This window comes from Mastigoproctus giganteus, chromosome 12 (assembly GCF_048544385.1).
Source record: "Mastigoproctus giganteus isolate SK-2022 chromosome 12, ASM4854438v1, whole genome shotgun sequence".
Lineage (NCBI taxonomy): Eukaryota > Metazoa > Arthropoda > Arachnida > Uropygi > Thelyphonidae > Mastigoproctus > Mastigoproctus giganteus.
The window spans coordinates 16,440,842-16,464,946 of record NC_143586.1 but is presented as its reverse complement, the minus strand read 5'-3'; the positions used below and the strand labels follow the sequence as shown (position 1 = coordinate 16,464,946).

General features: G+C 37.3%; 2 protein-coding genes across 3 annotated transcripts in view; one reads left to right on the top strand and one right to left on the bottom strand.

Annotated features, from left to right (window-relative positions):
- LOC150076730 (large ribosomal subunit protein uL16-like) overlaps positions 1-7,610 on the bottom strand; it is a 48,451-nt gene extending 40,841 nt beyond the window's left edge. Inside the window, exons 1-2 of the mRNA XM_090386629.1 lie at positions 7,534-7,610; positions 7,412-7,439 (exon numbers count right to left, since the gene is read on the bottom strand). Coding sequence (XP_090242755.1) covers positions 7,412-7,434 — 23 coding nt within the window. The 5' untranslated portion in view covers positions 7,435-7,439; positions 7,534-7,610. The remainder of the gene's footprint in view (positions 1-7,411; positions 7,440-7,533) is intronic.
- A 136-nt stretch (positions 7,611-7,746) lies between these two features.
- The window catches only part of LOC150076729 (sorting nexin-29-like), a 275,665-nt gene continuing 259,306 nt past the window's right edge, over positions 7,747-24,105 (top strand). Inside the window, exon 1 of one of the 2 annotated variants that reach the window (XM_090386732.1) lies at positions 7,747-7,945. In XM_090386732.1, coding sequence (XP_090242858.1) covers positions 7,933-7,945 — 13 coding nt within the window. In that variant the 5' untranslated portion in view covers positions 7,747-7,932. The remainder of the gene's footprint in view (positions 7,946-24,105) is intronic. The other variant, XM_090386733.1, reaches the window with a different exon arrangement.

Below are 24,105 nucleotides of genomic sequence, written 5' to 3'. Positions count from 1 at the left end.
ACCCTGATGGACTCCACTAATAACATTAGTCCATGATGAGCAGTGTCCATTGATTACCACTCTCTGTCTTCTCCCCCTCAGCCACCCCTTTATCCACAGCAGCAATTTGCCTCCAATGCCACACTGTTCCAATTTGTGCAGCAGTCTTCCATGTGCAACATTATCAAAAGCCTTTCTAAGATCCAAGTATATAATATCAAAGTTATTCCCTGAATCCAGTTCTTTTGTGACTGCATCATAGTATCCCATCAAATTGGTCAGGCAAGACTTCCCCTTAACAAAACCATGCTGTGTCTGACCTATAACTGAAGTCTTGTCTAGATGATCCTGCAGTGCTTCTTTAACCAGTGCCTCCATTAATTTTCCAGGAACAGAAGTTAAACTAACAGGTCTATAATTACTTGTGTCGCCCATTGATCCTCCTTTGTGAACTGGGGTCACATTTGCACATCTCCAGTCCATGGGTACTTCCCCTGAGTCCAAGGGAGCTCTCACAATTATGGCTAAGGGTTTTCTTACTTCCTTTGCTGCCTCTTTTAATATAACTGGATAGATCCCATCCACCCCAGGTGCCTTTCTTGTATTTATCTTCAACAATTTCTCCTCCACTTTACTCTCAGTTATTACAAGATTCTCTAGCTTACTGCCAGAGTTGAATACACCTCTGGCATTCCCCTCGCTGAATAACTCCTCATGTGTGAATGTCGATGCAAAATATTCATTCATCATTGATTTGTTGCTTTTTCCCTATATGTAAAGGCATTGCTGGTCTCTGTTTTGGGGTTTTCCATATGATCTACGTATGTAACTTGGGATTATTAAAGAGCATTATTATTATTCTATAATTTGACTATTGCCACCTTTAGTGAGATTTTACTGTATATTGATATATACACAAATCTTTCAATAAGAGTAAAATCTAACATACACTAACCAACTGAAAGGAGTAATTCATTAAAATAAATTGGCAAAGTCCAGGTTTAGAATTATTATTATTATTAGTGGCATAAGATGCAAGCTTATAAAGCATCAACAAAAAACACCTCTCACATCACTTGTCCACTCCCCTCCCTCCAATAATGTCTAGTTCTTCTTTGAATTTATTCAAACTGCCCACCTCCACAACATTTTGCCTAAGGCAAACCCCCTTATTTCTATCCTATTTCGAATGAACGGAGGGGGTGAAATGGGAGTGGTTTTTTTTTTTTGGCTGATGCTGCATAAGCTTGCTTTCTTGTATCATATGCCTCTACTAATGCTAATGCTATCCTGCACCCTACCTCCTTAAAAATTTAAATTTTTGCCTGTTGTGTGTGTCATCTGAGCAAAATGATGAATGTCATCAGAATAATATTGACTGGAACTTGCGGCTTGGTCACTTGCACACTAGCAAGACTTTTGTGGATTTTTTTTTTTTTTTTTTTTTTTTTATGAAATCCCAAACACGAGAGGTATTAGAACCAATAGTACTTAGTACCGTGCTTGGGTTGGAGGTTGAGAAGATGAAAGAAGATATTTGTTGACATTAGACTTGAACTTCTGTAGACTTTCTGTAATTTTCAGGAAATACTTATGAAGGAAGGTTGTTCCAGAAAATGGCAGTTGAATGAATAAACGAGGAAGATGAAAAGTTGGTTCTGTGAGTTTGAAGTTAGGAAAGTTTTGTTTTGAAAGAGAGAGCAGGAATTATAGAGGTCAATTGAGAAGAACTGTGTCCATGGAAGCATCCATAGAAAAGGCATGCAGCAGAAACAGTACACCTATGAGACAGAGAGTCGAGAGACTCTGTTAGAGAGGAGTCATTAATTAACCTAACTGCCCTCTTCTGAATAGAATCTAGAAGCCTGAGAGAGGTTTTGGGGCACCGCCCCAGATGTGGGAACAATATTCCATGGTAGTGCGGATTTACGATTTTTACAGAGTGAACAGCTATTTGGAAGAAAAGTAACGGCAAGAGCAATAGAGAAAACCAAGTTTTTTAGATGCGGAGGAAGCAATATTTGTAATGTGCTTGTGCCAAGTGGGATTAGAAGTCAGGGTAATTCCCAAAATGGATATATCATTTTGCCTAAAAATTGGAGTGTCACCAAAGATAAGCATAGGAGCAGAAGAATCCTTTTTGCAAGATATAAGACAAGACTGAGTTTTAGAAAGATTGAAATCAACTAACTGGAGATTGGCATTTAAGGAATTCATAGAGGATATTCGAAAAGTTGAAGCTGATTGAGCAGGGAAAGTGAAATGCAACGTGCTATCATTGGCAAAACTATGGACAGGATTTCCAGTCAATGGAAGAAGGTCTTTAATATACAAGCGGAAAAGAGTGGAGGAAAGAACTGAACCTTGGGGGACACCAGCATTAGTGGAGAGGTTAAAGACAGAGAGCCATCTCTGTCTTTTAACTTCTCCACTAATGGTGTGTCCACTAATGCTGGGGTTTTAACTGTCTTTTAATTATGATATGCAACATTCTTCTCCTTGAACAGCCTTAGCATATTTATTGGAAAAACAAGGTTTAGATAAAAGATGAGACTTTAAAGTGGGGTGTGGAATAAAGGATTTCATTCCTGCAAGAATAATTTCACTGATACAATCTGAGCAAACGTTGACATCAGAAGTTTTGAAATAGTAATCCGACCAAGGAAAAGAAATCTCGCAGGTCATCCCATTTTGCATTCTTGTAATGCCAAACAATATGAGGTTGGGAATAGCCATGAGATAAAGGCTCCATTGGAGAAGAGACAATCACCAAGTTGTGATCTGAGTTGCCTAAAGGACCACTCACTTCAACTGTGTACTTAGAAGGGTTGTTTGTGAGAAAAAGATCAAGCGTTTTGGCTATATGGTTAGGACAGGTAAATGAACAATCTGTGCAAGGTCATTAGTAATTGCAAAAACCTCAGCATCTCAACCAGCTGGGTCGGTGTGACTAGAAAACAGAAGCCATCTGGATTTGTGAACATTAAAATCACCAAGGAAATTACCTCACTGTTAAGAAAGTTGGACTGGAGAAAGTCAAGTTGCAAAGAGAGGAAGTCAAAGAGCTCAAAGTGATTAGTGGAGATGGGAGAATGGTAGAGACAACAGATGAATTTGAAACGATGAGGTAGAGAGATTTTAAGCCAGAGAAGATAGAAAAGAGGAGATTCCAAATTACCAAGTCTCTGACAGGGAATATTGGAATGGGTATATGCACAAGTACCACCTTTGAGGCAAAAGGAATCATACAGCGAATAATTTGGGCACTGAGATGAGCAGTAGTTGAATCAACTGATAACTGAGATTCTGTGAAAAAAGAAAAGTACATAGGGTTTGGCAGACTGGAAGTGGAAATGTACATCATCGAGATTAGAATTGAGACCTCATATATTTGTGAAATAAACTAGGAAGTGTTTGGGAGGTTTAGGTCTTTTTGCAGATAAGCTTACTCTATTAGTTTGACAATTCATGGTGTACTCAATAGTAAGAAAAAGTGGGGGGAGGGATATGCTGTATGAAGTAATGAAATTTTTGGATGGTAAGAATATACCCCAATCCTTGACATAATGTGGCCTCCTCGACAATCCCCCCCTCCCCCGCATACACACTACTTGGACTCCCTCCAGTCACTATCTGGCAGAGTAGAGGTAGCAAGATCATACACTAGCTGATCCGGAAGCCTTCTAAAGAGTTACCAATAGGTTCGGACCAGTGTACTAACTAGCAGCCAGCCTGCAAACACCGTTTTAAAGCTGTAAGGATGATTGGATCTCGCATGATGTTCATCATAACCTCAAAAGTCATCAGTCATACTGCATGATGGAAGAGATGGGGAAGGGGTGAACATAACTTAGCTCTGGAGACTAAACATGGGTTCCACCACTTCAAGCCTCCAATAAGCAAAGTGGTGATATAGCACCAGTTGATGAGAGTCATCTACTACCTAGTATTGCCTGGTAACACAGAGGGGTGGCATTCCTCCATTTGGTGTGGGTGCCACACCTCAACCTCTGCTTATGTTGGTTCACACCTGGGTGGTCACCCACAGTGTGCTTGTGCATGGAGGTTATAACCAGGATTACTAACAGTCCCATCATCGTGAAGGTGCAAGCAGAGGGATTTGGCTGTCACAGACTGTCTGGACATCACAGAAATTGGGTCCACTTGACTTGAATGTCACCCGAATATCAGTTCCATCAACATGAGGTTGTCACAGAATGTCTGTGACAACCTCAAGGACCATATTGGATGATTGTTTTCTGCAGTGGCAGGTTCAAGAGGCAACCTGAGAGGGTAATACTCTTGATCTGGTTATCAGCAGTGATCATTCGTGAATGAAGAATTTGCAGTTAAAGGAACCACTAGGTGGCAGTGATCACACTGTACCAATGTGGGAGTTACTTAAAGATATATTTACCATTAGGGGTAAAGGAGAGGATTTTTGCTTCCATAAAGGTGACTACAGTGGTCTCAGACAGTTTATAAATTCTGTACAGTGAGACCAACTGATGATGTTACCAACAGCAAATTCTAAGCGGGAAGCATTCAAGAAATTAATTGTGGAAGCTACTACACTTTTCATACCTATTAAGAAATACTGTTCAAGGTTTCGGCCTAAATGGTTGCCAAAGGAACTAATGAGATGCGTGGCAGAAAAGAAAAATGCATGGGATTCACATAAATTATCAAGAGACACAGAAGCCTACGGCAGATACAAGTTTGCCTGTAATCAAGTTACCAAGAAGATTAGGCAAGTGAAAGCAGATTATGTTAAATCTTTGGCAAAAGATGCTAAGAAAAACAGCAAGAACTTCTTTATTTATATAAATGCTTAAAGAATGGGGATGAATCAGATTGGTCCATTTAATATCGATGGTTCGCCTGTTGATGATCCTGCACAAGTAGATAATAAACCGAATGAGTATTTTAACTGAGAGAAAAGTGGAGGAGAAATTGTTGAAGTTAAACATAAGAAAGGATCCTGGGTTGGATGGGATCTTTTCAGTTATATTAAAGGAGATGGCAAAGGAACTAAGCAAATGCTTAGCCATAATTATAAGAGCATCCTTGGACTCAGGGGAAGTCCACACAGACTGGAGATGTGCAAATTTATCCCCAATTCTGGTGCCTCCATAGCCAGGTGGGAAGGAGCAGCAGTGCGTAGCACACGCTTCTTGATTAGACCGGGGTTCAAGCCCGTCACCACCAAATATGGAGGATGCGGAAAGGTCAGGGAATGACCATCGCATATCCCGGAGCAATATGGCCTTAGTTGCTAATGCTCCTAAAAACCAAATAACTAACTAACTAATATCCCCAATTCACAGAGGGGGGGATCGAAGGGTGACACGAGTAATTACACACCAGTTAGTTTAACTTCTGTTAAGGATAAAATAATGGAGTCACTGGTTAAAGATGCATTGCAGGATCATCTAGATAGGGTTCTGAGCTGGATACCATCATTCTTCTCTTTCTTGGTGATTCCCTTCTCTCTCTTTCAGGGTAACTCAGAAATTTTTTTTGCCTGGTGCAGCAAAAGACTCAGGCTTCCTTGCACCATATGACTAATAATGATAAAAAGACTGCAGCAATAATTCACACGCACAGCATAGGTTTTTAAGGGAAAGTCTTGTCTGACAAATTTTAATGGATACTATGTGTGGTTACAGAGGAACTGGATGCAAAAAAATAATTTTGATATCATATACTTGGATTTCAATAAAGCTTTTGACACTGTTGTGTATGGAAGCCTATTGTACAAATTGCAGTAGAATGGTATTAAGGGTAAGTTGCTAAAATGGATAAAAGGGTGGTTGAGTGGGAGAAGACAGGTGGTAATCAATGGACACTGCTCTTTGTGGACTAGTGTTATTAGTGGATTACAACATGGTTCGGTGTTGGACCCCCCTGTTGTTTTGTATATTTATCAGTGATATTGATGAAGGTAAATCATACTAAGTGTTGAAGTTTGCAGATGATACAAAGGTTGGCCGGGTTATTAATGACAGTATTGGCAGTGTGCTACTGCAACAGGATCTAGAAAATTTTGGCAGATGGGCTGAGAAGTGGCAACTGAAGTTTAACATTGACAAATGCAAAGTACTGCATGTGGGTAGAAGTAACCCCAGAGGAACGTACCAAATGTGTGATATTACACTTAGGGTGGTAGAAAATAAAAAAGACCTGGGAGTAATTGAGCAGTCAGATATGAAGTTTTCTGAGCAATGCAGACAGGCTGCCAGGGCAGGTCATGGGGTTTTGTCAATGATATACAGGAATTTTTGTAGCAGGGAATTGGAGGTGATTTCCCCTTTGTATAAGGCAATGGTCAGGCCATGCCTTGAGTTCTGTGTACAGGTCTTAAGGCCTCATTTTAAGAGGGATGTAGATTTGCTTGAGCGTGTACAGAGAAGGGCAACAAGACTGGCAAGGGGAATGAAGGGATCCTCTTACCAAGAGAGGCTTAAATTCTGCAAATTGCAGCAGCTGGAGACTAGTCACCTGCGAGGTGATCTGACTGAGGTGTATAAGGCCTTGAATTGGTTGAGCACACTGTATTCTGATGGGATTCTTCTACTTTTGCAAATTACGAACCTAAGGAGGCATAAATGCAAATTGAGGAAAGACAATTGTAGAATAGATGTGCGGAAATTTGCCTTAACCAGCGGATAATTAATTGCTGGGACAAACTTCCATCTGTCATTGTGGAAGTTGATAGTATAAATAAATTTAAGGAGGAACTGGACAAACTTTTATGGGAAATGGTTGCGTGAATTTATTTTATTATTATTTTTTTTTTTTGCCGATGCTACATAAGCTGATTCTACTTAACCAGCAGATAATTAATTGCTGGGACAAACTTCCATCTGTCATTTTTTTTTTTTTTTTTTTTTGGTAGTTGTTGGCGCATCGGCTTCTGTGGCCATAGTGCACCTCCCAAGGTTTTTACAATACTTTTGATCCAAGCCCGAGGCGGGTTTCGAACCCGCGACCTTTGGGTTGCCAGCAGGCATTTTACCTACCTGGCTAGCCCTGCCGGCCATCTGTCATTGTGGAAGTTGATAGTTTAAATAAATTTAAGGAGGAACTGGACAAACTTTTATAGGAAATGGTTGTGTGAATTTATTTTATTATTATTATTTATTTTTTTTTTTGCTGATGCTACATAAGCTCATATGCTTGCTTTCTTGCAGCACATGCCTCTATTTCTACTATTTCTATTTGATCATTCATGAATGAGCCTGTATTTAAGAATGATCTTAAATATTAATTTCAAAAGTTCAGTCGTGTTTTTAGATTATGTTGGTTCTTTTGGATCATAACTGGGACTGTAAATAATGATTAAAATTTAATCTGAATAAATATGAGTAAACCGAAACTAAGATGCGATAACGTTTACACAATGTGACTGTCAAATAGAAATGATTCATACCACCTAGCAGGTCTTCTTCCCATTTTGCCTATAAACAGATAAAAAAAAATTATCATTAGTTATCATCATAAACTAATTTAAAGGTCACACTTCATTTTATACACGATAAAAATAACACTTACGAGGAACCTACCAAGAGGAACAAATTAAGCTAATCTCGAAGCCCGAAATTGATCGACCTTAGCTGAGTGTTTGTTGTTGCTGTTTAGATCCTCTAGCGGGAACTGGGGACACTCCGATCACGTGACTGGAGACACCATTACCCGGAAATCGTGATGTACTATATTGTATGTGATGTTGTATGAACTTACGTAATATGCGCGAAACTTTTTGAGCTTGCATTTATATTTTATTGAAGTATAGAAACGAAAAAAAAATAAAACATTTTGGTGCTCCACTGAACGATTGCATCAATTAGTATCAAAATGTGAGCAGAAAATTGTGGATTAACAAATCATTGCTGTTGGATGAACAGCTGTGCGCGAACTGCTGTCAAGCACTTTTGATCGAGGAATCGCAGCATGCTAAATAACAGTAAGTGAAAAAAAAGATCATGCTTTGAAGAATATCATGTAGTCTTGAGTGAGACGAAAGGGGCGTGTGCATATATATATATATATATGAACTTAAGAAATATTAATAATTGAAATAATATAAAAACAGAACAGTGTACAGTATATGATACTCTATTTCTAAAGTCCTTTATTCATTCACATGTTTCTTTTCATCTCTTTTTGTGGTAGGTGTAAACATACAAACACATATAAACAAACACAACACAACACACCACATACACAGCTGATGTATGTTGTCATATTGCACAAAAGCAAGAATCGTGAAGCGATCGCATTATGGAGCTGTTATGATTCATCTCGAAAAGTGGCGGGGGGGGGAATCAACTAGTTTCTGTTATGATATGAATAAGCGAGACTTCAAACCTAAGAAGGAACACAGTTTAGTTAAGCAAAGCAATAACTTGTTAATCCTTTCATTCCCTGAGTGATTGGAGGATGTTCAGGCTACAACTTGCTTTTTTTTTTCGGGCGGCTGCCCATGATGTATTGGTCAGTTGTGTCCAATAGCAGGTAAAATGTTCTGGATCTTTTTCGCTTATTCTGCTGGTTTACTTCTTATTTGGACTGGTTAATCGGATTATTATAATCATCTTAATTAGGAATGGTTAATCTATTTGAAATAATTAAACTCCAGACCAGCGGTCGCGAATTAAAAATACATTTTTTTTTTTTAAATTCGCTAAACGTAAATTCAGCGTATTAGACTTGAAGATGAAAATTACATCCAAATATTAATAAGAAGGAATTTTGAGGATGTATTATTTTTGTGTTGCAACACGCATCCCAAGTTGGGAACCCCTGCTTTAGACCAAGTATCAATTTGTACCAGTTTCGATCATGATAACCAACGCTCAGTCGTCTACTGTAATAGCCTTGTTTAAATAATAGTTGCCGACCATCAATTCGTTTCTTTTTGTAACAGCCCTATTCATATCGTAGGTTAGTGTGGTTTGTGCAGCTGAGAACATGAAATATTGGGAACTTTAAAGGTTAAGCCTAGTCTAGTGCATTCCAATTATGAATATTGTATGACGCGGAAGAATGGAAATTCTGTTAGTTTATACATGAGGAAAGAAAAAAAGTAAGAGTTCACTAAAAATGGAAAACATAATTAAGAACACGGTGAAACACCAGTGGATACCTTACTGGGCTGTTTTAGAAGTTCAAAAACCAAGTTAACAGCTTGTAAACGGAGAGTAAAAAACGTACTTATGTCATCTGATTGCGATATTTTTTAAAGATGAAAAATAAGATCTGTATAATAAAGATCTCAGTTTGGTAAACAAAATTGCGAGATATTTAGTCTGTGTAAAAGAAGAAAGAAAATGTTCCGGGAGTTCCTTTGGATCTTGTGAAAAGAGAGGACATTCCAACGTACTTTTCTTGGAAGGCGGTTTCTTTACCTGCGGTAGTAGTAATAGCATTTGCCATATAGTGCAAGGAAGCCACAGGCTTTTGCTGTATTGGCAAAAAAAAAAAAAAAAAAAAAAGTAGATAAGAAAAGACCTTGTAATAACAAGGATGATGATAGAGAGTAAACAAATATAATAAATTCACTATAGTGAAAATAGAAAATAATGTCAGTTTTTAAATAATAATACAACTTTGAAAATGAGATAGAGGTTTAGTTAAAGGTATAAGGCCTGTATCAGCATAACAAACAATATTAACTGAAACAAAGGATGCAGATAGACAATAACCACATGCATATTTTCAAAAGCACAGTACTGAAACAGATAAAAAACAAAAATAAGAACCACAATAAGTATATCCCAAAAAAAAACCCCTTAAAAATAATATTGAGCCCACCCACATAATTAAGATGCTCAAAAAGATTAGCCACCAAACAGATGTCTAATCAGACAACATCCAAAGCATCATTCTTCTCTTTCTTGATGATTTCCTTCTCTCTCTGTGTGGGTAACTCAATTTTTTTTTTTTTTTTTTTTTTTTTTGGCTGGTGCAGCAAAAGCCCCAGGCTTCCTTGCACCATATGGCTAATTATAATAATAAAAAATAATAATAAATACCCTCACCTCCAGTGACAAAATAACCTAAGATTGGTCCTAGGAGACCTTAAGCAGAGTTTTAACTCCGAACTTTCCAAATTTAAGAGTACAATACAGAACATATAATAAATTGCAAACCATTTTCTTGTTATGTTAGGCTGATAGTATCATAAGGACAGCATAACAAGAACTTAAGTATTAATAGTTATCCATTTACTTAATGTTAATTGATTTTTATTAATCTTATTAACCAAATTAATAACTAATTTAAAATTCTTAAAACTTGATTCTTTACTCGATGTTCTAATAGCTATTTGTTAACTAATTCAAGACTAAACTATAACCTAAAATAAGAAGCATGTAATAATGTATAATATAATAAAATTAACAGATAATAATGTGTAATCAAAATTAAGAACTTTATAAATCATATCACCATAATTTACCAGTTCTGCTGTGTTTGCTGGTGCTGAAGAAGTGGTACAAGAAGTACTGCAAAAATATCTGAGAATAATCTGTAATTCTTAAAGAAATTAAAGGCAGATTATGCTCCATGCAGGTTTCAGTGTTTGTTATTTCAACAAATTTTTAATTATTACTGGATTGTTTCAATTATGCAATTTTTTTTTTTGGGAGTTTCTCTTTTTGCTTTGAATATCATTTTATTTATGAGGTGTATAAGGTCTTGAATGGGTTGAACAAGCTCAATGCTGATGGGATTCTTCCTCTTGCACAGATTAAGAACCTGAGGGGGCATAGATTCAAATTGTGGAAAGACAGTTGTAGAATAGATGTACAGAAATTTGCCTTTAGCCAGCGGGTAGTAGATTGCTGGAACAGACTTCCATCACTTGTTGTGGAAGTTGATAGCTTAAATAAATTTAAGGCTGAGCTGAACAGGCATTTGGAGTGAATGGCTGTGTGAAATGGGACTAATGTTTTGGGATATCTTATAAGCTAGAGGAATATGCTGTTAGTTTCTTTTTTGCAGTTGGCAGGTATTTTAATTACTAGTATACAGTTAAAATATATATATATTTTTTTATGCAGTATCTTTTGTGTAAATTTTTTGGAGATGTAGTAAAACATATGTATTTTGAATGATAATATACACGGGTACTATTTTACATGGGGATGAATTTGTGCTTATTTGAAATTCTTTTGTGCTCAAACACACAGATGTCTAGGGCAAATATCAATAATCTAATAGAGCAGCAATCATCATTTAAGGACAAAAAAGTTGATATAGGAGATATGAGAATTTACTTAACAAATGCAGGGCAGTGTTGAGAAAAAGATGCAAGTTAGGATTAAATTTGAAAATGTCTGCAATCCCAGACATGATAGAAGAGAGAGAGAGAGAGAGAGAGAGAGAACACAATGAGAGCTTTCTCAATCAATATCACTCTGGAGAGACCGCAGGACTCATGAGATAGAATTTTTCTCAGCATGGACTGTTTCTATAGGGTTGGGATACATTCAATAGAAGGGGAGTGCAGAATATTTGCTATTGCTATCAAGGCAAAGTTAGGTGGATCGGAAAACTGATAGTTTGGAGGATACACAGACTAATAGATTAACAGCAGTCGCAGGTAGCAGTGTAAGTGATTCTTATATTGCTTCTGTTGGAATGTGCAGCAACATGGAGAGCAGGATGTTGGGATTTCAAGGCCTGCCTGGAGTTCTCATGAAACAAAGAAATACATGGCTGTATTAAGTGGCTACTAAGAATAGAAACAGTTGAGTATACTTATTTTCAAGTACACTAATGTTAGGAGCATAGTAAATAAATCTGATGAATTTCTGATTCTGAGGAAGGATAGATGTGTGGAAGTTTGCCTTCAGCCAGCAGGTGGATAATTGTTGGAACAGGCTTCCATCTGTTGTTGTGCAATTGTATGGTTTGAATAAATTCAAGGAAGAGCTAGACAAATTCTTGGAGGGTGTGGGTGGAAGAAGTATGTGTTTTCTCTTTTTTTCTTTTTTTTTTTACTGATTCTACATATAAGCTTGTTGATTGCATCATTTGTACTACTAATTTCACACTGCTAGTTAAGTCATCAAATGTGGTTATTGTAAGGATATTGGAGATATGGTTGCAGATATAAGATTTTAATATGTACAATGTGTATAGAAAGGATGGAAGGGGGGGATTTATACTGTTAATTAAGAAGAATATTAAATTGAAGGCAGTGCATCCATTTGACATGGGTAGCCAGTGCAATGTTGAGTGGTCTTGGTGACATAGCCACTCAGGTAAAAGAAAAAAAAAAAAAAAAAGAGAGTAGGTCTTGGGCCTAATGCCTGTGATGTGAATAATGAAGAGCTATACAGACAAATAATTTGGGCCAGTAAATGAGATTGTCTTATAATGGGGATTTTAATTTTCCACATATTGAGTGGAAATTGTGGCTTGATCATTCACACAGCAGCAAGGCTTTTATGGATTATCGGATGACTGTTTCTCTACACCAGAATATTAGAGGCAACAGGAAAAGTAATACTCTTGATCTGATTATCAGAAGACTCATTATGAAATAAGAATCTGCCAATACATGAATCAGTAGCAGTGATCACAGTGTATTGAGGTGGGATTTTCTGAAAGATGTTACTACTGTCAAGGGCAAAGGGTAGGACTTTTGCTTTTATGAAGGCGACTACAGTGGTCTCAGACAGTTTTTAAATTCTATGCAGTGGAACCAACTGATGACGTAGTAGTAGTAGTGGTGGCATGTGATACAAGAAAGCAAGTGTATGAGCTTATGCAGCATCAGCCAAAAAAAAAAAAAAAATCACACCATTCCCTCTAAATGTCTGTCCAGTTCTTCCTTAAATATATTTAACCTATCAATTTCCACAACGACAGATGGAAGTTTGTTCCAGCAATTAACCACCCGCTGGCTAAAGGAAAATTTCCGCACATCTATTCTATATATGTCTTTTCTTAATTTGAATTTATACCCCCTTAGGTTCGTAATCTGAACAAGTGGAAGGATCCCATCAGAATTCAGCGTGCTCAACCCATTCAAGGCCTTATACACCTCAATCAGATCACCATGCAGGTACCTAGTCTCCAGCCACTGCAATTTGCAGAACTTAAGCCTCTCTTGGTAAGAGGATCCCTTCATTCCCCTCACCAATCTTGTTGCCCTTCTCTGTACACACTCAAGCAAATCTACATTCTTCTTGTTGCCCTTCTCTGTACACACTCAAGGTGTGGCCTGACCATTGCCTTATACAAAGGGACAATCACCTCCTTTTCCCTGCTAGCAAAATTTCTATATGTCATTGGCAAAATCCCATGACCTGCCCTGGTAGCCTGTCTGCATTGCTCAGAAAACTTCATATCTGACTGCACAATTACTCCCAGGTCTTTTTTATTACCAACAGCAAATTCTAAATGGGAAATAATTGTAGAAGCTACTAGTCATTTTATGCCAACCAAGAAATACTGTTCAATGCTAAGACTTAAATGGGTGTCAGATGAACTGTTGAGACCTGTGGCAGAGAAAAAAAAATACATTGGATTTATATAAATTATCAGGTGACGCAGAAGTCTACGTATAAAGTAATCTGCAGTCAAGTCACAAAGCAGGTTAGTTAAGATTTCAGGCATAGTTAAGCTAAGGCAGATTACGAGAGGTTTCTGTCAAAGAATGCAAAGAAAAGCAGCAAAGACTTCTTTATATATGTAAACGCTGGAAGGAAGGGGATGAATCTCATTGATCTGCCAGATGTGAATCATTTAACTGTTAATGATCCTGCTCGGGATGCTGACAAACTGAACAGGTATTTTGCATCTATATTCATACATAAGGAAATTTTTAGAAAGAGGTGATGCTAAAAGTGTAACAACTTATAACATGGTGCTAAATGATTTTGTAATAAATGAGAGGCGAGTGGAGGATAAATTCTTGAAGCCAAATCTAAAAAAAAAAAAAGGTACCTGGGTGGATATGACTCTCCAATTATATTAAGACAAACTTTTAGCCATCATTTTGAGAGCAGTCTTAGATTCAGAAAGGTCCATATGGACTAGAGTGTGAATGTATTCCCAGTTCACAAAGGCAGATGAAAGGGTGACATGAGTAATTACAGGCCTGTTAGCTTGACTTCTATTCCAGAGAAATTAACTGAGTTGCTGGTTAAAGAAGTAATCAGTTATACAGCACCGTCATTATCATTAATAGATGCAGAAAACAATGGGCCCAGCATTGAATCCTGGGGAACTACTACACTAATAGCAGTAGCCTAAGAAGAGCAGTGCCAATGATAACTGCTCTTTGTCTTAGATGGATTCAAAAACAAAGAACAGTTATCAGCATGGATTTGTTAAGAGGTGATTTGATACCATGATGCAGTAACAAAGGAACTGGATGAAAAAAATAATTTTGACATTATACACAGATTTCAGGAAGCTTTTTAAACTTCTCTACATGAAAGACTGCTGAACAAATTGGAGCAGCATAGCACAAGGGGCAAGTTACTGCTGTGGATAAATGGATGATTGATTGATTGAGAAGACAACAAGAAGTTATCATTGCCATTGTTCTATTTAGGCTTCTTTTTGTAATATAATTATCCTGGGTTCAGTGCTAGGCCATTATTGTTTTCTGTTTCTATTAATGATAGTGATGATGGTATATCAGGCTTAGCATCTAAGTGGTGGCAGGGTGATTACCAACAGTAACCAAGGTATGTTACTAAATTAAGGGTGCCTCCATAGCCAGTTGGGAAGGAGCAGCAGTGCGTAGCACACGCTTCTTGATTAGACCAGGGTTCGAGCCCATCACCACCAAATATGGAGGATGCGGAAAGGTCAGGGAATGACCATCGCATATCCCGGAGCAATATGGCCTTAGTTGCTAATGCTCCTGTTTACCAAATAACAAACAAACAAAATCAAGATCTAGAAAAATTAGGCAGATGGGTTGAGAAGTAGCAATTGAAGTTTATCATTGACAAATGCAAGATACTGCATATGGGTAGCAGTAATCCCAGAATAACATACCAGCTGTGTAATACACACTCAGAGTAGTGGAGAATGAAAGATCAGAGGGTAATTGTGCAGCCAGACAGGAAGTTCCTTGAGCAGTGCCAATGGGCTGCTAGGACACCTCATGGAGTTTTGTCTGCAATATACAGGAATTTTGCCAGCAGAAATAAGGAGGTAATTATCCCATTGTATATAGCAATGGTTAGGCTATAGCTTGAGTACTGCATACAGTGCTGGAAGACTCATTTTAGGAAGGATATGTATCTGTTGGAATGGTGTAAAGAGGAGCAATGAGATTAGTGAGGGGAACCAAAGGTTGCGCTTTTCAAGAAAGGCTTTAGTTTTGCAAACTGCAGCATTTGTAAAACTAGGCACTTTCAAGATTTAATTGAGGTGTTTAAGGCTTTGAATGGATTGAGTAAGCTAGGTTCTGATGGGATTCTGACTACACTGGTGTTAAAAGAAAGTGCATCGCCCCTTAAAATTGTAATTGTTGTCCGAATAACATAATTATATGGCAATATTTCTTACAGATTGCATCAGATAAGATTGACATGCGTAGGTGATGATGCAGCTGTGTCAGGATGGCAAGTTGCGTGCAGTTTAGAGCACCTTAATATCATTCATTCTCAGCCAAAGGTCATTACTTATCAATATATAGTAAATTATTGACTTCTGCATCCCATTCCAGTAGACCTTCTATAACTGTGACTGCCTTGTTTCTGAAACCATCCATTCCTTTTGTATAGGTCCAACATTCTTTTTTCCCTTCTTCATTCCTTCTCCCCTTTTCCAAACTTGCCAAAAACTCTTTCATATTCTCTTCTATGTACACCAACTTGCATATTAAAATCCCCATAACAATTTGATCTTCTTCCTTTAAATACTTCTCCATTTCTTCTCCATAACTTAATGAACTTATGATTAAGTTCATTAAGTTATGAACTTAATCATAACATTTTCTTTGCTTTCACATCTTGTTTGTGGTGTATGCACCTGCAGAATGTTGATCACTTTCTGCCTTACCATCATCCTGATCTCCACCATCACGTAATTTATTTTGGTTAATCTCCACAACTGTCTTCCTCCATTCTGGGCTCACTACTATCCCACTGTTTTTCGACTCTTTCTTCATTTTCTGTCCAACAAAGTTTATAACTCTTTCCTACTCCTTTTGTTCTTTGCCCCTCCATTTCACTTTACATCTACTAACTCTTCCTCCTTCCCATTTAAAGTTACAACGTTTAGTGTTCCAAGTCTCGTGTCTATTTGCCATTGTCGTTAACTGCAGAATTCTGTCAAGTTTTCCTGGTTTCCTTGGTTTTAAAAACACATAGTTATCCACCCTTGGCTTGCTAGACCTATCACAGCTTCATCAAAACCCTATTTGCCCTACTCATAGTTGTTCTTGCCCCCCACAATGTGGACTTCTTTGATTTCAAAGTGCTTAAAAAGTTTTTCATTGCACTCTTAAAGGCTAACCAAGCCCCTACATTTTCTGAGACATGGAAGTTGTGAAATTATCATTTTTCAGCAGAACTTTGTTTTGTGGTCCATCAAAAATACAAATGTGAAGTTTAACATCAGTTACCTTAGAAAATTTGAAACAATGTCCTGAAAACAGCCTAACACTTTATGTGGTCTTAACAAGCTGTTTCGGTAGTCCAAATTTTATTTGTATCAGTTGCAGAAGTACTTTTCTTAGAGAGACAAGTGGCCCATTGATGATCACTCACACACTAACAAGGCTTTTGTGAATTTATTGGATGATTGTTTTCTACATCAGCATGTTTGGGAGGCAGCTAGAGGGAGTAATACTCTTGATATGATTATCAGTAGTGATTCTTCATGCATTAAGAATCTGCAGATAAAGGAACCACTAGATGGCAGTGATCACAGTGTGCTCAAGTGGGATTTACTCAAAGAGGTAACTACCATCAGGAGTAAAGGGAAGGGTTTTTGCTTTCGTAAAGGTGACTATGGTGGTCTGAGACAGTATTTAAATTCTATACGGTGGAACCAACTGATGATGTTAACAACAGCAAATTCAAAATGGGAAGCATTCAAATAACTTATCTTGGAAGCTACTAGGCTTTACATACCAACTAAGAAATATTGTTCAAGGTTTAGGCCTAAATGGATGTCAGATGAACTAATGAGACATGTGGCAGAGAAGAAAAATGCATGGGATACATATAAATTAATGGGTGACATGGAAGCCTATGATAGATATAACCTGGTCTGTAACCAAGTCACAAAGGAGGTTAGGTAGGCAAAAGCAGATTATGAGAAATCTTTGGCAAAGGATGCAAAGAAAAACAGCAAAGAGTTCTTTACCTATGTAAACTCTAGAAGGAAAGGGATGAATCAGATTGGTCCACTGGATATCAATGGTTCAACTGTTGATAATCCTGCTCAGGTGGATAACAAACGAAATGAGTATTTTGCATCTTCATTCACACATGAGGAGTTATTCAGGAAGGGGAATGACAAAGGTGAATTAAACTGTGGCAGTGAGCTAGATGATTTTGTAATAACTGAGAGGAAAGTGGAGGAGAAATTGTTGAAGATTAAACATAAGAAAGGCACTCTGGGTGGATGGGATCTATCCAGTTTTATTGAAGAAGGCAGCAAAGTAAGTAAGCAAATCCTTAGCCATAATTATAAGAGCTTCCTTGGACTCAGGGGAGGTACCCATGGACTGAAGATGTGAAAATGTGACCCCAATTCACAAAGGAGGATCAAAGGGTGACACAAATAATTATAGGCCTGTTAGTTTAACTTCTGTCCAGGGAAATTAATGGAGGCACTGGTTAAAGATGCACTACAGGATCATCTAGACAAGACTTTAGTTATAGCTCTGACACAGTATGGTTTTGTTAAGGGGAAGTCTTGTCTGACCAATTTGATTGGATACTATAATGTGGTCACAAAGGAACTGGATGCAGGAAATAACTTTGATATCATATATTTGGATCTTAGACAGGCTTTTGATACTGTTGCACATGGAAGACTGCTGCACAAATTGGAACAGTGTGGCATTGGAGGCAAATTGCTGCTATGGATAAAGGGATGGTTGAGTGTGAGAAGACAGAGAGTTGTAATCAATGGACACTGCTCTTTGTGGAGTCCCTCAGGGTTTAGTGCTGAGTCTATTGTTGTTTTCTGTATTTATAAATGATATTGATGATGGTATATCAGGCTTAATGTCCAAGTTTGTAGACAATACAAAGGTTCGCAGGGTTGTTAAGGACAGTAATGACAGTATGCTGTTGCAACAGGATCTAGAAAAGTTGAGCAGATGGGCCGAGAGGTGGCAAATGAAGTTTAACATTGACAAATGTAAAGTACTACATGTGGGAAGCAGTAACCCCTGCGTAACGTATCAACTCTGTGGTACTACACTGACAGTGGTAGAGAATGAAAAGGACCTGGGGATAGCTGTGCAGGCAGATATGAAGTTTTCTGAGCAGTGCAGATTGTCTGCAAGAGTAGCTCATGGTGTCTTGTCAATGATATACAGGAATTTTTATACGAGGGATAAGGAGGTGATTATTACCTTGTATAAGGCAATGGTCAGGACACACCTTGAGTACTGTATACAGTTCTGGAGACCTCATTTTAAGAAGGATGTAGAGCTGTTGGAACAAGTACAGAGAAGGGATATAAGATTAGTGAATGGAACAAAGGGTTGCTCTTACGAAGAAAGGCTTAAGTTTTCAGAGTACAGTGTCTGGAGACTAGGCACCTTTGAGGTGATCTTATTGAGGTGTATAAAGCCTTGAATGGTTTGAGCATGCTCAATGCTGATGGGATTCTTTATCTTGCTCAGAATAATCACTTGAGAGGGCATAAATTCAGATTGAGGAAAGACAGTTGTAGGGAAGACAGATGTGCGGAAGTTTGCCTTTAGCCAGGAGGTAGTTGATTGGTGGAACAGATTTCCATCTTTTGTTGTGGAAGTTGGTAGCCTAAATAAATTTAAGGCTGAGCTGGACGGGTATTTGGAACGAACAGAGGGGTGAAATGAGAACGTTTTTTTTTTCTGGCTGATGCCAGAAAAAAAAAAAAAAATAAGCTTGCTTTCTTGCATCGTATGCCTCTTCTAATGCTAATGTTAAAGGTGTGGAGGCCTCATTTTTGGAAAGATGTAGAGCTGCTAGAATGAGTACAGAGAAGGGCCACAAGATTAGTTAGTGGAACAAAGGGTTGCTGTTAACAACAAAGGCTTAAGTCCTGCAAATTGTAGCATCTGAAGACTAGGCACCAGCAAAGTGATCTGGTTTGAAACCTTGAATGGTTTGAACAACCTCAATGCTGATGGGAGTGTTCCTCTTTCTCAGATTGTGCATCTGAGGAAGCATAAATTCAATTTGAGGAATGACAGTTGTTGAATAGATGTGCAGAAATTGCCTTTAGCCAGCGGGTGGTTGATTAATGAAACAAACTTCCATCTGTCATTGTGGAAGTTGACAGCTTGAATAAATTTAAGACTGAACTAGACAAACCTTTGGAGTGAATGGATGGGTGAAATGGGAAGGGTTTTTTTTTTTTTTTTTGGCTGATTCTGTATATGCTTGCTTTCTTGCATCATATGTACTAATGCTAATGTTTGTTGTGGGGTAATAGAAAAAAATAGTTGGTGGCAGATTTGGATATTGTATTGTAGCTTTTTTCTTGATGCTATACCCTGTAATATTAAATATCTAAAATAGTAATCTGATTTGTGGTCTTCAGGTTCATGCCACATCCTAGATACGTCAAATGCAGAGGATTTTTGTCTTTCATAAGTTGTTGCCACACATTTTAAATCTGCAGTGGTAGATGTAGAGTACATGATTTTTCTTTCTTACAAATTTTAACATCAAAATAAATATGATATGCTTTATTGTAACACTTAAGTTTCCTTCTTTTGAAAACTCTGACGCATGGTTAAAAATTGACAATGGTCTTTGTAGAGAATAAAGAATAAAACTTTGCCTATAATTTTCAGACAGCAAAAATAATGTATTAGTGTTATAACCATTATTTATATTTTGAAAAAAATAAAAAATAAAATTTATTTCCCCCTCCCCCACCCACACTCACTCATTAAAAAAATGATTTAACACGTTTAAATGTACAATAAACTAAAAGGTAAAGTGCAGCTATTATCAACCCACTGCAGGATGGAAGCCTCCTCAACAATTCATGTTGAGGGAAATGGACCGTAATCTGCCATGCTGGTCCAGTGCGGGTTGGCAGATTGGCCGTATTCAGCGGTCAGGGGCTTGAACCCTGGTCTACTCAAAGAGCGTGTGCTACTGCACTCCCGCTCCTGACCACTCGGCTACGAAGGCCAATAAACTAAAGACAACTATAACTCTTCCCCCCCCCACTAATTAACAAAAACAATTTGTAAAATACAGGAGCTTGATTTAAATGAAAACATTAAGGTTTCTCAGGAACAAAAGAATTTTTTTTTAGTATGATATAAAAATTAAATAATTCCATTTTTATTTTAGTATTTATTTTTTACCTGCTACCCATTTATTTGTCTTAGATAGTGATAGTATGATTTTATACCATACAAACTTGAGAGAATATGTAGTTTACAAGGTATGACTGCATATATTAATCAAAAATTGCTCTCCCGGTCTTCAGTGATGCAGTACAATGAGGTTCTGAGTTAAGAACTAAGAGATCAATTTAACATCAGTTCATTTATTAAAAGTAAAATTATTATTATCATTAGCCATATAGTGCAATCATTAGCCTGAGGCTTTTGGCCAAAAGCCCTGAGAGAGAGAGAGAGAGAGAGAGAGAGAGAGAGAGAGAGAGAGAACAAGAGTCAGAAGTAGAAGGGAATCACCAAAAAAGAGGAGAATGATGATATCCAGCTCAGGACCTTGGATGGGCCAAGCCCATACTCATGTGAGCTCCCCCCCCCCGGGGTAATTTGTGAAGTAGTAAAGTAAACTTTGATTAACAATTTTATAATTAGTCCCATAATGAAATGACTAACCAAATAGATTATGATTGATTCAATGCTGCCGTGTCATCTTATTTTTTACTTTTGGGCTTTATTTCTTATTGAATTGCTTTATTCCTTTGTTTTTACATGATTTACAGTTTTTAAATTATAATTTTCAGTTAATTATCATATGAACTGATGTTGGAAGGAGTTCTTCCCCAAAAGAGGTGGCGCCTCCGTAGCCAGGTGGAAAGGAGCAGCAGACCGGGGTTCGAGCCCGTCACCACCAAATACGGAGGATGCGGAAAGGTCAGGGAATGACCACCGCATATCCCGGAGCAATATGGCCTTAGTTGCTAATGCTCCTAAAAACCAAATAACAAACTAACAATTTCCCAAAAGACATTTTTAAGACCAAATTATTTTATCATTGACCAGATTCTAGTTTTCACTGAAATTAGGATAAATGGGAATGTTTCAAGGTAAATTGCTTGATTGCTTAGATCTTGTTAATTCTACTGATTACTAAACACAACATAAAAGAACTTTATAAACTTATAGGCCTACATTCTGACTTAATATGAAATCACAGTTATTTTTTCATTTTTTCTTTACATGTGCTCGATTATAAATAGGAACACGTGAACATGGTCACAGCCCTTGGTTTTGTATGTGTTCTTTAAAATTGTGCTTATGTCATTTTACTTAAGCACATAATGTTATTTATCCTGTTTAATCAGTATTATTTATAGCCAAACTTATCACTGCTGATTATGAGATAATTTAGATATGGGTTAATCCTAAAGATTTATATGTTTTGGGATAAATTCCTGAATTGTATTTATGATCATTATTTTATGACAATTGTCAAAAGAAACAAACTTATTAGTTTACAATAATTCTAATTATGAAATTAGCAAATTGAAATTACGTACAAAATATAATTAGTTGCTGATCATACTGAAATGGATTAATATTTCTGTTTGGCAAGTATGATTTGCTAAACCTTTCACCTCGCTCTGTTGCATTTTGCAGCAGTGGGAGTTGAAAAGATGATTTATTATCTAATATAAGACCTAGTGCTTATGGATATTTGAATATGGTACAAGCTCATGGGACTGCTAATTACAATCATTGGTATTCTTTTCAAAATCATTAGTCACAATCTCACTCACCTATGTAGTTGTGCTGGAGTATAAAAGTAATGCTCCTAAAAACCAAATAACAAACAAACAAACAAAGCTGGAGTATAAAAAGTCCTTATTTATTTATTTTTATAGTGTTTATGATATACAAAAATTTCTGCAGTCACTTACAAAAGAATAGAAAGTATATTTTGTTTTTGAGTGCAGTGGTATCTTGGGAGTTGGGTGCATGGTTGTTTTTGGGTTCTTGCAATTTGTTATCATTAAGTAATAATAATATGTATAATAGATGGTGACCTCCTTATATGTGTGCTTTGTGAAGAGAAGAAATCTGAGTGCTGCACTTATTGGCCAAATTTTTTATTAAAAAATAAATGATACTAAAAAATAAATAACGTCCTAGAATAACATACCAAATGAGCAATGTGGAGCTTTCTGAACAGTGCAAACAGGCTTCTAGGATATTTTGTGGAATTTTGTCAGAGATATATGGGAATTTCACTAGCAGGGATAAGGAGGTGATTATTCCATTGTATATGGAAATAGTAGGCCACATTTTGAATATAGGTGTGGAAGCCTCATTTATTCCATTCCATTGTATACAGCAATAGTAGGCCACATTTTGAATACAGATGTGAAAGCTTCATTTTAAGAAGGATATAGATCTGTTGAAATGGGTGCAGACGAGGGCAATGAGATTAGTGAGGGGGGAACAAAAGGGGTGCTCTCCCCAAGAAAGATGTAATTTCTGCAGATTGCGGTATCTGGAAACTAGGCACCTGCAAGGAGATCTGATCAATATGTTTAAGGCTTTGAATGTGTTTAAAAGCCTTGAATGGATTGAGTAAGCTGAATTCTTCCACTTGCTGAGATGGAGACAGACATGAGGGGGCATAAATTCAAGTTGAGGAAGGATGGTTGCAGGATATCATGGCTTATCATTGCAGGATATCATTGTGGTCATAAGCAACGATCCCAAAGAATTAGAGTAAAATCTTAATCAGTTATGCACATTTAGTAAGGATTTTGGACTAAAGATGAATATGGCTAAAACAAAAGTAATGATGAACAAGTATGCCACAGAAAGGGAAATAATGATTGAAGGAGCAGTAATTGAAAAGGCGGATTCATATACTTATCTGGGACAAGTTATTAGCTGTAATAATAATAAATGGCTGGAAGTCAAGGGAAGAATAAATTTTGGATGGATAGCATTCAGGAAATATAGTCACAATATCCCAGTTTGTCTGAAATGTAAAATAATGAACCAATGTATACTCCCCACCATGACTTATGGAAGTGAAACTTGGGCACTCAGCAAAAGAATGGAAGAGAAGCTGAGAACTACACAGCAAAGAATGGAACAAATTATATTGGGAATCAGATTGTTAGATAAGAAGAGAAACACATGGATTAGGCAGCAAACTCAAGTAAAGGACATTCTTATCAAAACTAAAGAACTAAAATGGTCCTGGGCAGGACACATAGCTCAAAGACATGATGACACACTAAGAAAATAACAGAATGGTACCCAAGAGGAGCTAGAAGAAAACCTGGAAGACAAAGGTGGAGATGGATAGATGAAATTCATGAGTTTATGGATAGTAAATGGATGGCCAGTGCTCAAAACAGAAGGAACTGGAAAGTTGCTGGAGAGGCCTTCATCCTGCAGTGGATTGAAAATGGCTGATGATGATGATGGTTGCAGGATAGATGTGCAGAAGTTTGCTTTCAGCCAGCACTGGTTAGTGTCAATGCACCATGTTTTGTTTGTAGTGAACTGCTGAAGTAGATAATTGGCATCGTTTTAATTGTATCTCATATTGTGAATACCTTCACAACAACTGGGTAGGTACCCATTGGCACTAACTTAAGCATAGTCTCATTCTTTATGCAAAATAATCACCTTAGTATATACTATTGCACATCATCAGGCATCTCTCATATTGTGGAGTTAAACTTCATAACTGGATTGTCATGATTGTAACACCATGTACCTACTTGCCCACTGAGGAG